The 15,090-nt window shown below is 19.0% G+C and overlaps 6 protein-coding genes across 6 annotated transcripts; 3 read left to right on the plus strand and 3 right to left on the minus strand.

The window, feature by feature from the left end:
• Window positions 1-98: 98 nt before the first annotated feature.
• PF3D7_1306800 (RED-like protein, putative) lies at window positions 99-1,301 on the minus strand (the record flags this gene model as incomplete). Its single annotated transcript, XM_001349759.1, has 1 exon — window positions 99-1,301. The coding sequence occupies one exon, from the start codon at window positions 1,299-1,301 to the stop codon at window positions 99-101; it is 1,203 nt and encodes a 400-aa protein (XP_001349795.1).
• Window positions 1,302-2,755: 1,454 nt separating this feature from the next.
• Window positions 2,756-4,316, plus strand: PF3D7_1306900 (U1 small nuclear ribonucleoprotein A, putative; the record flags this gene model as incomplete). The annotated part of the gene is made up of 2 exons (XM_002808955.1): window positions 2,756-4,046; window positions 4,258-4,316. 2 exons carry the CDS (start codon window positions 2,756-2,758, stop codon window positions 4,314-4,316), a joined length of 1,350 nt encoding a protein of 449 aa, XP_002809001.1.
• A 182-nt stretch (window positions 4,317-4,498) lies between these two features.
• PF3D7_1307000 (exosome complex component RRP40, putative) lies at window positions 4,499-5,655 on the minus strand (the record flags this gene model as incomplete). Its single annotated transcript, XM_001349761.1, has 3 exons — window positions 4,499-4,549; window positions 4,793-4,877; window positions 5,054-5,655. The coding sequence occupies 3 exons, from the start codon at window positions 5,653-5,655 to the stop codon at window positions 4,499-4,501; spliced, it is 738 nt and encodes a 245-aa protein (XP_001349797.1).
• Window positions 5,656-7,176: 1,521 nt separating this feature from the next.
• On the plus strand, window positions 7,177-10,212 carry PF3D7_1307100 (U3 small nucleolar RNA-associated protein 6, putative; the record flags this gene model as incomplete). Its single annotated transcript, XM_001349762.1, has 1 exon — window positions 7,177-10,212. One exon carries the CDS (start codon window positions 7,177-7,179, stop codon window positions 10,210-10,212), a length of 3,036 nt encoding a protein of 1,011 aa, XP_001349798.1.
• A 629-nt stretch (window positions 10,213-10,841) lies between these two features.
• PF3D7_1307200 (DnaJ protein, putative) lies at window positions 10,842-11,810 on the minus strand (the record flags this gene model as incomplete). Its single annotated transcript, XM_001349763.1, has 1 exon — window positions 10,842-11,810. One exon carries the CDS (start codon window positions 11,808-11,810, stop codon window positions 10,842-10,844), a length of 969 nt encoding a protein of 322 aa, XP_001349799.1.
• A 1,070-nt stretch (window positions 11,811-12,880) lies between these two features.
• On the plus strand, window positions 12,881-14,773 carry PF3D7_1307300 (ATP-dependent RNA helicase DBP6, putative; the record flags this gene model as incomplete). The annotated part of the gene is made up of 1 exon (XM_001349764.1): window positions 12,881-14,773. One exon carries the CDS (start codon window positions 12,881-12,883, stop codon window positions 14,771-14,773), a length of 1,893 nt encoding a protein of 630 aa, XP_001349800.1.
• Between the last annotated feature and the right edge of the window lie 317 nt (window positions 14,774-15,090).

A 15,090-nucleotide genomic window follows, 5' to 3' on the forward strand; every position in this document is an offset into this window, starting at 1 on the left:
GTATTTAGTAATATAGAAATTTCCTACATGAACATAAATATAATATATATTTATATTTATATATACTTTAAAAAAAAAAAAAAAGAATATCATTGTTATTAACCATAACCAGGATAACATTCATCATATGTATCTTTAAATATATTTTTGGTTAAACTATTCTTTTCATTTTCTTTATCTTGATTATTCGATTTAGAAATATTTTTTCCTGATAAAAATTGTTTCATATTATAATTTAAATAATTGTCTTTGTTTTCTTTTATACTTCTAGATATATCCTCTTTACTGTCTTTAAATATTATATCTTTTATTTCATTTTGGGTTGCCGTTTTGATATTATTCTTATCATCAATTTCTGATTTATTTGTATTTATTATATCCGTTTCATTTATGTCTTTATCATCAATTTTAAAAATGTCAATATCATCATCCTCCGCTTGAACTTGACTAACTAAATTTGGATCTGAAAAGTTATTTGTTAAGGGTCTCCTGGATAACCTTTCACTTTTTTTTTTTTTCTTATTTTCCATATGCCATTTAAAACATGCACCGATTTCATTTAAAAATGAATTTTTCAAATAATAAGTATGATGGTTTTTTATATGATCAACATTATAAATATATTTAATTGGTATATCATTTTGATCAATATCCATATCTATATTATATTTATAATTTACTGAATGAATATTTTTATTATAATTTTTGAACTTCATATTATTTATAATATTTTCATATATACCATTGATTTTATCCTTGAAATGTATATGATGTGGGTGTTCAAATAAAAAAAAATATTTGAAAATATATTTTGATTCTTCATTTATAAAACTTGTAGTTGATGACAATGATAACGATCTATTAGTTAATACATTTTCACCACTTGTAATATATTTATTAATATTATTTATTTTCATTTTTTCTTTTTCTGAACTTATTTTATCAATTAATTTATTTCTAACTTTATTCAATAATAAAAAATCAAGACCCTTTACTAAATGTGTATGTTCCTCATCTCCACCCATAAATTTTGATTCATCAATAGTATTGTTTATATTATTATATAAAACACTTTCATCTTTAACATCTTTTAATATACCTTTTCTTCTTTCTTCTGCTCGATCTCTATACTTTTGATTTTCATTTTTCTCTTCATTTTTTTTTTTTTTAATTAAATATTTTTGTTTCCTTTTCAATTTCTTTTCTTCTTTTAATAATGCATCGTTTTCCTTCTCTTTTTTTTCCTTTTCGAAATTATCAAAAATACGACGAAAGTCGTTATTAGTTAATTCGGTAGACATTTTATCCTTTTACAAAAATATTATATTGTACATTATTAGTTCATATTAATATGTTTTTCTTTTTTTTTTTTTTTCTTTTCTTCTCTTTTTTTAATTTATAAAAAAATGGACAAATTTATATTTACATTCAAAAAAAATTACATAAAATATATGAATTAATAAATTATATATACATTAGCCAAAATATAAATATATAATATAAATCAAATATAATATTATTACAAAAAAAAAAAAAAAAATTAAATACATAGATCGGTATTATATTCATATATAAATATAATATATATATATATATATATTTACATGTATATATTTATGTAAAAATATATGTTGTTTTCTTTTTTATTTTGAAATCATAATTACCTCTAAACAAGAAAATAAAAAAAGAATATAATCATTATTTTGTGTGATGATTTTATATATATAATATAATTATATATATGTATATTATCTTATTTTATGTTTCCATTTTTTTTTTTTTTTTTTTTTGTAAAATCATTTTTATGTTTTGAAATTGAAATTTTTATTTGAATATTAATATAATATATAAAATGAGATTAAACTTTTAATTTAGATAAAATTCTAAAGTATATAATTCTTTTTTTTATATTTTAACATACATTTTTAAATGTACATATATATATATATATATATATATATATAATATAATATTAATATAATATTGATAATATATAATATATATATATTATCTTCTATTGAGAATTTTTTTTTTTTTTTTTTTTTTTTTTTTTTTTTTTAATTAATACTTTATAGTTATAATAAGCATAATACTTAATATATATTTTTTTTAAGATTTTTCTCAAGTTATTTTTTATTTAAAAAATATATATATATTTATATTTTATAAACCCCAAATGATAATTACCATATTTTTTATTTTTTATTGAATGTCATTTTTTAAAATTATACGAAATAATTATTATTATAATCTTATAAAATATTTTTTAACCATAACATTAATACTCGTAATATATATATATATATATATATATATTATTAATAAGAGGTAAAGAAATGTACCAGAATGTAAACATTTCTAATGACATATATTAAATTATTATATAAATTAAAGCTTCATGGAATAATGTAGATTTTAATCAGAATTTTACAGATAAGTTTCGAATTTATCTACATTGTGAAAATAAAATATGTTATACGTAAAGATATATACAAATTCATCAATTAAATAAATATATATATATATATATATATATATATATATATTTATGTAATTATTTTTTTATTAACTCCTAATTAAATTTCAATTCTTATATTCTCAAGCATAATAAACAAAATATATAAGTGCTTTATAACACAAAGTAGAATCATCTTTTTATTTTATTTTATTTTATTTTTTTTTTTTTCTTTTTGTTTCACATAACAAAAATAATTATATATTTATAAAATAGTGTTATTAAAATAAACCAGTACCAATGAGCAATAATACAACTACACATAATATTAATTCAATAAACAATGTAAATAATAATGATAATATAAATAACGATGCTTTAAATAACCCAAATGACTATCTTGACAAAAATACAAATTTTACAAATGCACACTTTAAACCTTCAAGTTACGTGAATGGTGCAGGTAAAAACATGGACAGTGCAGGTAATATCATACCAAATATAAATAATAATATTCAATATCATATGCCAATTCCTAATAATATGCCTTATGGAGTTAATCCAAATTATAATATTCATAATAATAAAATGATAAATAATCCAAAAAACATGTATAATGCTCCGTACCCATTAAATATGAATACTATACCAATTAATTCATATGGAGGAGCCGAAAAGTTTACACATTCTGTACGAATACCTATATACCCAACCCCACAAAATATGTTATATAATACCATGAATTATATGAACAGTAAAGCATATATAAAACATTTGAAATATAATAAAGTTATACCAACTGACCCAACCATACCTCCAAATGAAACATTGTATATAAAAAATTTGAATGATAGAGTAAAGACAGATGAAATGAAAAAAAATTTAAAAGATTTATTTAACACATACGGAGAAATAAAAGATTTAATAGTTATGAAATCATTTTGGAGAAAAGGTCAGGCATGGGTTGTATATGATGACAAAGAATGTGCTACTAAAGCTTTAAATGCACTACAGGGGTATGTGTTATTTGGTAAGATTATGCAAATTAATTTTTCACATAATAAAAGTGATATACATGCCAAAAGAGATGGTACTTTTGTGGAGAGATCAAAAGAACCTAAAAAACCAAAAAAAATACTTGAAAGAGAACAAAAACAAAAAGAAATTTTTGAACAAATGCATAAAAATTATTTAGAAATGCAAAAAAATAATTTTAATATGCTTAATGGTAATAAAGAAATAAATAAACCTGAAATTATAGATTTAAGTCAAATGGATAAACAAACACTTATTGCAAAAGCTCAAGCAAAAGCAAATGAAGATAAAAATAAAAAAAATGAAGAATTACCAAATAATAATATATTCTCATCTTATTATCAAATGAATAATATTGCCCCAGTTCAAAATTACCCGGTTGTTATGCCATATAAAATTTTATTTGTTGAAAATGTAGTAGAAAATGTTGATACACAAGCTTTTAATGACTTATTTAAAAATTATGCTGGATTTGTTGAGGCTAGAATTATACCTCAGAGAAATGTTGCATTTGTGGATTTTACTGATGAAACCACAGCAACTTTTGCAATGAAAGGTAACAGGAAAAATTATAAAAAAAAATGATTGTTTAAAAAAAATATAGTGTACACATATATTTGTATTATATATATGTATGCATATCAAATTGTTTAATTTGATAAGCCAAAAAATAAAAAAAATAAAAAAAAAATAACATAGCATATATGTGTTTATATATATATTATTCATTAAATTATTTATTTTATTTTATTATTTTTTATTTATAGCTGTACAAAATTATGAATTGCAAGGATCCAAACTGAAAATATCATATGCCAAAAGATAGTATACATTAAAATGGATAAAGGAAATAAAATATATATTCAAATTTATATATTTTATTTGCTTTCGATATGTTATTTCATATTATTTTATTTTGTTCTAATTTTTTTTTTCAATTAAATTTGTTTTGTTATTATATTTATTTTTTATTTGCTTCTTTTTTTTTTTTTTCTTTTTTTTTTTTTTTTATGTAGTTTTTTTATTTAAATTATAAATAGATTTCCACAATACATTCATCTAAAAATAAAAATAAAAATGAAAATAAAAATGAAAATGAAAAATGGTATGTATATATATATATATATATATATATATATTATAAATAAATATGTTCACAAGCTGAGACACTAAAATAAAGAATAACAATATGTAATATATATATATATATGTAAATATTTAATATTATAATATACACGATGTGTATTATATATATTTTTTCGATCATATAAAAAATAATTAATAGTAATTGTAATATATTACCTGAGCTCTAGTTTTTCCAAAGGAATGTTTAAGTGCACTGTGAATTAAATTAATTTCCAACGGATCATTTGCCTTAATCCATATTCTAGATAAAAAAAAATAGAAATTATAAAAATAAAAAAAAATAAAGAAAACTAAAAAATATACAAAATAACAGATATATACAAATGTATATATATTGCACATAAACAAATATGTTTATTATATTTTTCACATATATATATATATATTAATATATTTTTTATTTTATAAAGTTCGAACCGTCCATTATGTCCTACTGCTATCTCATATTTTATATCTTGACCGATTAAATCTAATATATAGCATCTGTCTCCGATAAGGCTTTTTGCACTAGCAATATTAACCGAAAAAACGAATCCGTCAACTAATTCTCCTAAATAATTTTCATAATTTATCCAAGATTTTACATCTGATGAATTGATACAACTAGTTACAACACTATTATTTTCTAAATTCATTTTTTCAACAACCATATATAATAATGTACCATTTAATAAATTTGGAAAGCTGCTTTTGGTTGCATATTTAAAACTATCAATTTTATGTATTATACATTCACAATTACAATTAATATCCATTTGATAATAATCTAATTTCTTCGACTTTACTATACCTATTACTAAATCACCAACTTTAGGGATATATTTATAGCTAGTATTCATAATGTCATATTTATATGGATAATATGGAGTTTTCAATAAAATACCAGAACATTTACTTCTATATATATTTTCATATTCATTATCATAAATTTTTTCAAAATTATTTTCGTTCATTTTTTCAAGTTTGTCCTTCTCTATTGTCATGTGAGTCCCACTTATTATCACATCATCCTCTTCCATTTTTTTCTTTTTTTTTTTATCTTAAAAAAAAAAATTCAAATATTGGAATGCATATTTTATCAAACTGAAGTAATAGGAACAAATCAAAAAAAATAAATATGTAAATATATTATATATATATATATTATTACAAAAAAAAAAAAAAAATAAAAATAATAAAATTTAAAAAAAATAAAAGTATTATTATAATACTAAACAAAATGTTAACATTTCGAAAAAAAATGTACTTATTATATTTATATATTATCATATGAGCTTAAAAAAATATAGGCATATTTATTACATATGTGATTATGAAAATATATGCGACATGATAATATATAAGATTTATAAATATATATGTATAAATATATTTAATTTATATATATATATATATAATATTATAAGAATATATTTATAGTATTTACCAAAAAAAAAAAAAAAAAAGATCATTTAGAAAAATTAAGTGCATCTTGTAAAAAAAATTAAAATAGATGCATTTATTTTCAAATGATAAATATATATTTATGCAATTACAACGTGTATTTTTTTTTCTTTTTCTAAAACCTTGTAAACTTATAAAAAAAAAAATAATAAATAATAAATAGAACATGAAAGATATTTTTATAGTAATTAATGAATATATACATAATATATATATATAATATTATCTATGTCAATTTTTATTTTGTAATAGATATGTATATTATATATATATATATATATATAATATATATAATATATAATATTAGTATATGTAATTTTTTTTTTTTTTTTTTTTTTTTTTTTTTAATATGAAAGGCGCAAAATTATCCTATATATATTGATATATGGAAATATTATATTTTATATATAATAAGAAAAAACACATATTAATACCAAAATGTTTGTTACTTTATATGTTTTTTATAGATATCAAATTATAATAGAAATGTAAGATAAAAAATTAGTGTTTTTATTTTGTTTATGTTATTTGTTTATTCCCCCAATAAGTAAATAAATAAATATATATATAAAAGTATAAATAAATAAATAAATATATATATATATATATATATATATATATATATATATATATAATATATATGATATTTTGATTATATATGAAATTTAAGAAAAACATCGAAAGTAACAACCTTGAACGTTACCATTGATTTTTTTATTTCCTGAGTGCTTATATATATATATATATATATATGTTTTTAAAATAAGGTCAATAATTAATAATTATGCATTTGAGTTTTTTTGCTTAATACTTAAATATATTGTAATATATATATATATATATATATATATATATTTATGTTTATTTATTTATTTTTATTTCCATTTCAATATATCTATGTGAAAAAGTTATTAAAATTAAATAAATTCCTTCACTCATGTAATATAAATATGCTTCAGTTAGTTTTATGTTGATGTAGTTTTATAATAAAATATTGTGATGTTAAATCATCAATAGAATTATAGCATAAAGTTGTATATCGTTTTCTTAATTTTGAATTATACTTTATATATTAATTTATTTATTGTTTAGTTAAAATGGACAAAGTATGTAAGATAATAGAAAACATGGTATATGAATTTAATGATTTGAAAAGGAAAGAATTATTTAGTGATAAAGAAATAATAGCCATAGCAAATAAAAGAAGACATCATGAATATAGAATTAATAGTCCTACTTCAGTATTATTACATTTTATTTTGTATTTAGAGTTTGAAATGAATTTAGAAAATTTAAGAACAAAAAGGAAAAATGAGAAAAAAGAAAAACTTATTGAGGAAATATTACAAAATAAAAATTTAATAAAAAATCATTATAAGGAATTTTCCATATTAAAAAATAAAATGGAAGAAGAAAAGCGTTTTGATAAATTTAAAGAATTAAGAAAATTATTAAATAAAAATGAAAATGAAGCAAAGAAATTTAAAAATAATGTTTTAAAAGTAGAGAAGAAATTACAAACTTTATTAGGATATAGTTTATCTGAACATTCATTAATTAAAAGAATAATTAATATATTTGATGTATGCTTAAGAAAATATTATAATAATATTTCTTTATGGTTACAATATTTTAATTTCTGTTTTATAAAAAAAAAATATGATGAACTTGAAAACGCTATATTAAATAGTTTAAAATATCATATAAAAAATGAACTTATATGGTTAATTTATTTATTTTATTTTTATAATATAAAAAAAAATATTATACAAACAAGAATGTTGTATCTAAGGGCAATTCTATTTATTCCGGATAGTATCTATTTAAATATCCTTTATTTTCATTTTGAATGTGATGTTTTTATAAAATTATTAAATAATTATAAAAAGAAAATTGAAACAGATATACATCAGATTAAAGCGCATGAACCAAATAATAATAATAATCATATAAATGGGACAAAGAAAAAAAATAAAAATGATAACAATGATACAAAACAAACTGTATGTATTAATAGTACGAATGACGTACTAAGTATAAAAACAACAACAAATAGTAATAGTAATAGTAATAGTAATAATAATAATAATAATAATAATAATAATAATAATAATAGTGGTGATTCCACGTGTAACAACTATGATAGTATAAATAATTCAAATAATAATAATTATATAAACGATAATAACAATGTAATACATTTGAAAGATTTACAAATCGATCATGTGTATGGAGAGTTTTTAAAAACCAATATGGATAATATGAATATTATTGATAGTAATAATATTTCAGAAATTAAGGATAATGCAGAAGGTAATCATGTTGAAGATTATCTAACCTCATTTGATAACAATATTTACAGTGTTATAAAAGAAGAAGATAAATATGGACTTGATGTTATAATATTTTTAATTAAAAAATATATGAGTACTCTAAGCAAGGATAAGAGCAAATTACATATCTTCGTATTTTTACTTTTAAACACACTATTAAAAATCGAAAAAAATTCATGGATTAAAATGTACACAAAACAATATGACGATTTTAAACAAGTAGTTTTAGATTCTATTAATTCTTGTAAATTTGAACAACCTTTTCTTTATTATTATTTTTTTATAGAAACTTGTGTAAACTCTTGTTATTTTGATTTTTTTGAAGATGAAGAATTTACTATTTTAAAGGATCAGTATTATAAAACTTCTATGGAAAAAATAGAAAATAAAAATATATATAATATTGAAAAATATTTTAAATATGAACATGTTAAAATTTTATTAAAACAACTTTTCAATATGTTTGACAATGAATTGATGATTTATTTCTTTTGTATAATACTAACAAATTTATATGATAATATTAGTATATATAATAATATATCAGAAATATTTACTATTGACATAAATGTAAAAAATGACATATTAGAAAAGAACGATAAAAATAAAGAAATAAATAATACAAATCATACCAATAATAATGATAATTTAGAAAATAATATATTAGATAATACAGATACCATAACAAATAATCTAAATGTAGATAATATTAATTCTACGAAAAATATTTTACACTATATGAAAGAACCAAACTTAACATGTCATGAAGATTTAGAAATTTTTCATTTCCTAAAAGATGATATATTTCTATGTAGTAATTATAAATTTCATAAAATCAATATGGATTTTATTAAAGAAAACAATATAAATACCTATGATCTTTTATGTAAACTTAATTTTATAACGCATGTATGCTTGATGGAAAAAAATCATTCTGAGATCAGCTCGAATAATTATTTATTTAGCTATGATAAAACGAATAAAAATAAAGATATTCTTTCCTCTATCTTATATTTCTTTTTATATAACCCTAAAAATTTAGTTCAAAAGGTAAGTGATCAAAAAGCAAAAATTAATGAAATAAAGGAACAAAATATCTCTCCCAATTTTGTTGTCAAGAAAAGGAAACAAGCCAAAAATTTGTTGCCTTCACCTTTTGTAAGTAAGAAGGTCAAAAGGGAAAATCAAAACAAGACAAAGAAAAATAATGACCTAAATATTTATGAGAATGATAGTGATAATAAAAGTGTGAGCGATACAGATGAGGAAACTGATGAGGAAACTGATGAGGAAACTGATGAGGAAACTGATGAGGAAACTGATGAGGAAACTGATGAGGAAACTGATGAGGAAACTGATGAGGAAACTGATGAGGAAACTGATGAGGAAACTGATGAGGAAACTGATGAACAAAATGATGAAAAAAGAAATAAAAATGTTGAAGATAATAATAATAATAACACGAATACTAGTAATGAAGAAGAAAAAAAAAATATATCCCCAAAAAAATCAGAGAATACACAATTAATGAAAAAAAAAGAAATAGATGAAAAAGAAATTTTTATTATAGATAAATTGCTTTTAACACTTACTAAAAAAATACACGTTTTGGTAAAAATACATATTATCAAATGTATTTTAAATATAATAGTATTTTTAGACAACGAAAATATAAAAGCATGTCTTAGTATGAACATTAAACAGGAATATAAAAATATAATGAAAATGAATGTGAGTGGAAAATATTCTAATGAACTTAATGAAATGATAAGTATATATAAAAAAGTGTATACAGAATAATACCGCATATCTGAATAAGAATTAATATATATATATATCATAAATATATACAGCAATAATACTTAACATAATATATACCGAGATTATATATGTTTAATTCTATATAATTGGTATTTCTTATATATATTTCTATATGTTGTATACATTCATATCATATCATATATATGTATATATTTTAATGTATTTATTTTTCTTGTTTTAAATTTATATACTTTTTAATTTTCCTTTTTTTAATTAACATTTTTTATTGTTTTAATTTTTTTTTTTTTTATATATGTGTATAAACATAGATAACAATCAAATCACTCATATAAATGGGTGATAAATTATATGAAAAAACTAAAAGATTAACAATACGCATTTATAAAATTTTTATGGTTTTTTATTTAAAATTAAGAACAAAAAAAAAATAAAATAAAATAATAAGGAAATATAAAAGAAGGGTAAAATGATTACCCTGATTGTCTATATGTAGATATCACAAAATGTATATAATATAAACAAAAAAAATAAACACATAAATATATATATATATATATATATATATATAATATTTATATATTCCTTATATAAACATCCTAATGTGTGATAAACAAATAACATTACACATTTATATTCTTTCATATTTGTCAATTTTTCTTCCTCTTTTTGTGTACATTATTTTGTTCATATGTTAATGGAACATTTTTCAATTTTTGTTCTTCTTGTTGTGTTCGTTCTTGTTTTTTTTTATTAATATTTTTATATAAATGAAATTCTTTTTCATCCTTTAGGTTTTCTTTTTTATAATTTTTCCAGTTATTAACTCTTTCATCTCTTCCTTGTTCCCATAATTTTTTTTCTTTTTCTTTTTCCATTTCTTCTTTAAGTCTTTCTTCTTCTTTTTCTTGAACATATTTCATATTGGCTAGCTTACAATTTTGAGCATATTCAATTTTTTCTTTTTGTATTTTTAATAAATTTTCACATTCTTCATTAATTAGTTGTTGTATTTCTTTGGTTATTTCATATTCTTCTTCAGTTTTATTTAAATATTCATTTATTTCGTTAATTTTTTTTTTTTTTAATTGATGTTTCTTTATTATATTCTTTTTAGCTATTTCATAAACAGATTTATACTGTTCTTTAATTTCATCTTTTTGTAATTCCTCATATGCTCTCGTTAATATATGAAAAGCCTCAGCAGCTTTATCAATTTTACATTTATCAGGATGAATTAATATGGATAATTTTCTATATCGACTTTTTATAAGATCCATATTAATATTTTCATAAATTCCAAATATTTCAAAAGGAGAACTATGCTTATGTTCTAAAATACGATTTATTTCTTTACCTGCATCTCCCTTATTTAATTTTTTTTCTTCAACATTCTTTTCTTTATTGGATGTTATGTTATCAATATCTTGTAAAAAAGTTTCAAGTAGTTCATTCATATCATCATCATCATCATTATTATTGTTATTTAATTGGTTTTCCTCACTAGGATTATTTTTCTCATCCTCATGTGTATTATCCTTCATATTATTATTCGTATCAATATTCATTTCCTTTTCAGGAAAATCCTCATTACTGTTGCCGACTTTCCCTTCTTCCATTATCTTACATATATCATTAAATCATATAACAAAAAAAATAAAATAAAATAATAAAAAATAAAATAATAAAATAATAAAATAATAAAATAATAAAAAAGTGAACCAACATGGAAATAAATAAATAAATAAATAAATACATACATATACATATATATATATATATATATATATATATATATATATATATATATATATATATATTCTTTTTATTTATGTATTATTATTACTCCTTTTTATTATTGTCATAACAAAAAGAAGACCATACTGTATCCGTTCAAGCAAAAAGCATAAATATACTTTTTACTCTACTATTATCTTTTTTATTTCATAAAAAAATTAAAACATATAAATTCCATGGCAACATTTTTTTTTTTTTTTTTTTTTTTTTTTTTTTCTTTTCCAATAAAGTGGAAGAACAATAAAAAAAAGTATTACTTAGATAAATACATCACAGCGTAAGGATATCTTATTTAAAAATAAAAAATAAAATATACTAAATATGAATATGTATAAATAAAATAATATTAATGGTAGATTTTTTTTATATATATATATATATATATTAATAGATCAAATATATATTTATATATATATGTATTATTATATATATATATACATATATACTTCCTAAAAATTATAATCATTAAAAAAAATATACATCACAGTGCTATAATATAATATACTTATTATATATACAAAATAATTATTCATATATATAGTATAATATATAGTTCCATACAGTCTATTATTTTTAAAGGTATAAAATTGAACACTTATAATATATATATATATATATATATTTATTTATTTAATTTATTTTATATGTTTTATCTATATTTATAAAAACATATAGCATTTAAAAACTTCAACGTGACAGAAATATAAAATATGTAACACATTATATTATGTTAAAAATGTCGTGATACTTTTTTTTCCTTTTTTTTTTTTTTTTTTTTTTTTTTAATTATACTGCATTGTTTTAAATATATATTTAAAAAAATATTTAAGCTCCTATTACATATTATGATCAACATTATTTCTTCCTCTTTCTTATAAATATTTTCATTTCCATGAAAAACTTTTTTATACTTCACTTGAGGAATAATTATTCCATCTTTTTGAATAAGCCTCTACAAGTATTTACATTAAATGTTAAATTAAATAGTCATGTTAAAGTAAACTATAAACATGAGCTATTAACTTATGAGTTCAGAAAAATAACATATGTTAAAAAAAAAAAAAAAAAAAGTTATCATAATTGTGATGGAAGATATATTACTACATTAAACAAAACGATTAATATTAATGAAAAATACAGTAAGCTTAAAAACGATGGTTTATTAAATTCTACTCCAGACAATCATATAAAAGATAACATTATTAAAGAAGACTTATTATATAGAAAGAATAACGAAAAAGAAAATGAAGAGGTAATAAAATCAAATATAGATGAAAATAAAAATGTACATATGAATGACCAGAATGAACAAAATAAACATTGTTATAATAAATTATTAATAGAAAGTTGTTGTCATATAGATAAAGATGTAAAAAAAAGTTTATTAGAAATATTTCAATATAAAGAATTTACAGATGTTCAAAGAATTGTATATGATAATATTATAAAAGAGAAAAAACAAAATGATTTATTAATTCAAGCAAAAACAGGGACAGGAAAAACAATTGCATATTTATTATTATCCATTAATGATATTATAAAAAATAAAATATTAAGTGTTCATACTCTTATTATAGTACCAACAAGAGAATTGGCAAATCAAATATATAATGAATGCAAATTATTATTAACGTATAAACATAATATTAACGTTTTAACACTTACAGGAGGTATAAAAAGAAGAGATGACCAATTAAATATAAGAAGAATTAAACCAGATATTATTATATGTACGGTCGGGAGATTATTAGATCATTTTGAATCTACTTATTTATTTAATACGTTATTCGAAAATTTAAAAATGTTAATAATTGATGAAGCGGATCAATTATTAAGTACAGGATATGAAAATGATATTCATCGATTATTAACATATTTACCATCTAATAGAAGAAATATTCTTTTATCTGCTACATTAGGATATAACTTAGATGAAATAAGAAAAAAAATGTGTAAATCAGATTATATCTATTTAAATTGTGTTAAAGACATTTCCAAACATACAAGTGATCAATTAATACAATATGTGTTATTTCACAAAGCCATTGATACTACTATTATATTATATAACTTATTAATTGAACATATGAGATTAAACCAATTTACATATAAAATTATCGTTTTCTTTCCAACCGCAAGAGCTACCTCTTTTTATGCACAATTTTTTATAAACCAATTAAAAATATCAGTTTATGAAATACATAGAAAAAAAGAAATGGCACATAGACAAATCACAGCTAATAGATTTTCTATGGAATCTGTTGGAATTCTATTTACATCAGATATAAGTTCTAGAGGATTAAATTATCCAGATATTACTCTAATTATTCAAGTTAATACACCCATATCAAGAGAACAATATATTCATAGAGTTGGAAGAACAGCTAGAAGTAATAAAAAAGGAATGGCCATTATATTATTAAATGAAGCAGATGAATTATTTTATCAAGAAATTAAAGATTTAAATATACAAAAATTAAATGCACAAAATTATACCTTAAAAAATACAAACCTCTCAAATTATTTATCCACATGGATGTCTAATACACAATTACTATATTTAGCATATGCATATTATTCTTCTATATTAAGGTTTTATAAAACCAAATATACTCATCTCAAAATAAATGATGATGAAATCATTGATGCTGTTAATAATATGTTACTTTCAACAGGATTAGTTGAACAACCTTATATTTCAAGAAATTTAGCTACAACTCTGAACATGCAAAATAATGTAAAGCTTAAAATAAGGAAGGATTTGGACGACATCTTGTTATTATAAAAAAAAAAAAAGAAAAAAAAAAAAAGAAAAAAAAAAAAGTACATAAATATAAAAAGAATAATAAAACATAATAATGACATATAAAATTATAATTACAAATACAAATATAAGGATTATAATAAAATATATAGATGAATATAAAATAGTGTAATCATAATAAGAAAAAAGAAAGAAAATGTAGAAATTGATGATAATATATATATATATATATATTTATGTATGCTGTATTTTTTTTTTTTTTTTTGTACATAATAAATGTTCTTAAAACCATCCATTAATTGATATATACTTGCATACTATATATATATATATATATA

Source organism: Plasmodium falciparum (assembly GCF_000002765.6).
Source record: "Plasmodium falciparum 3D7 genome assembly, chromosome: 13".
NCBI classification, from domain to species: Eukaryota; Apicomplexa; class Aconoidasida; order Haemosporida; family Plasmodiidae; genus Plasmodium; species Plasmodium falciparum.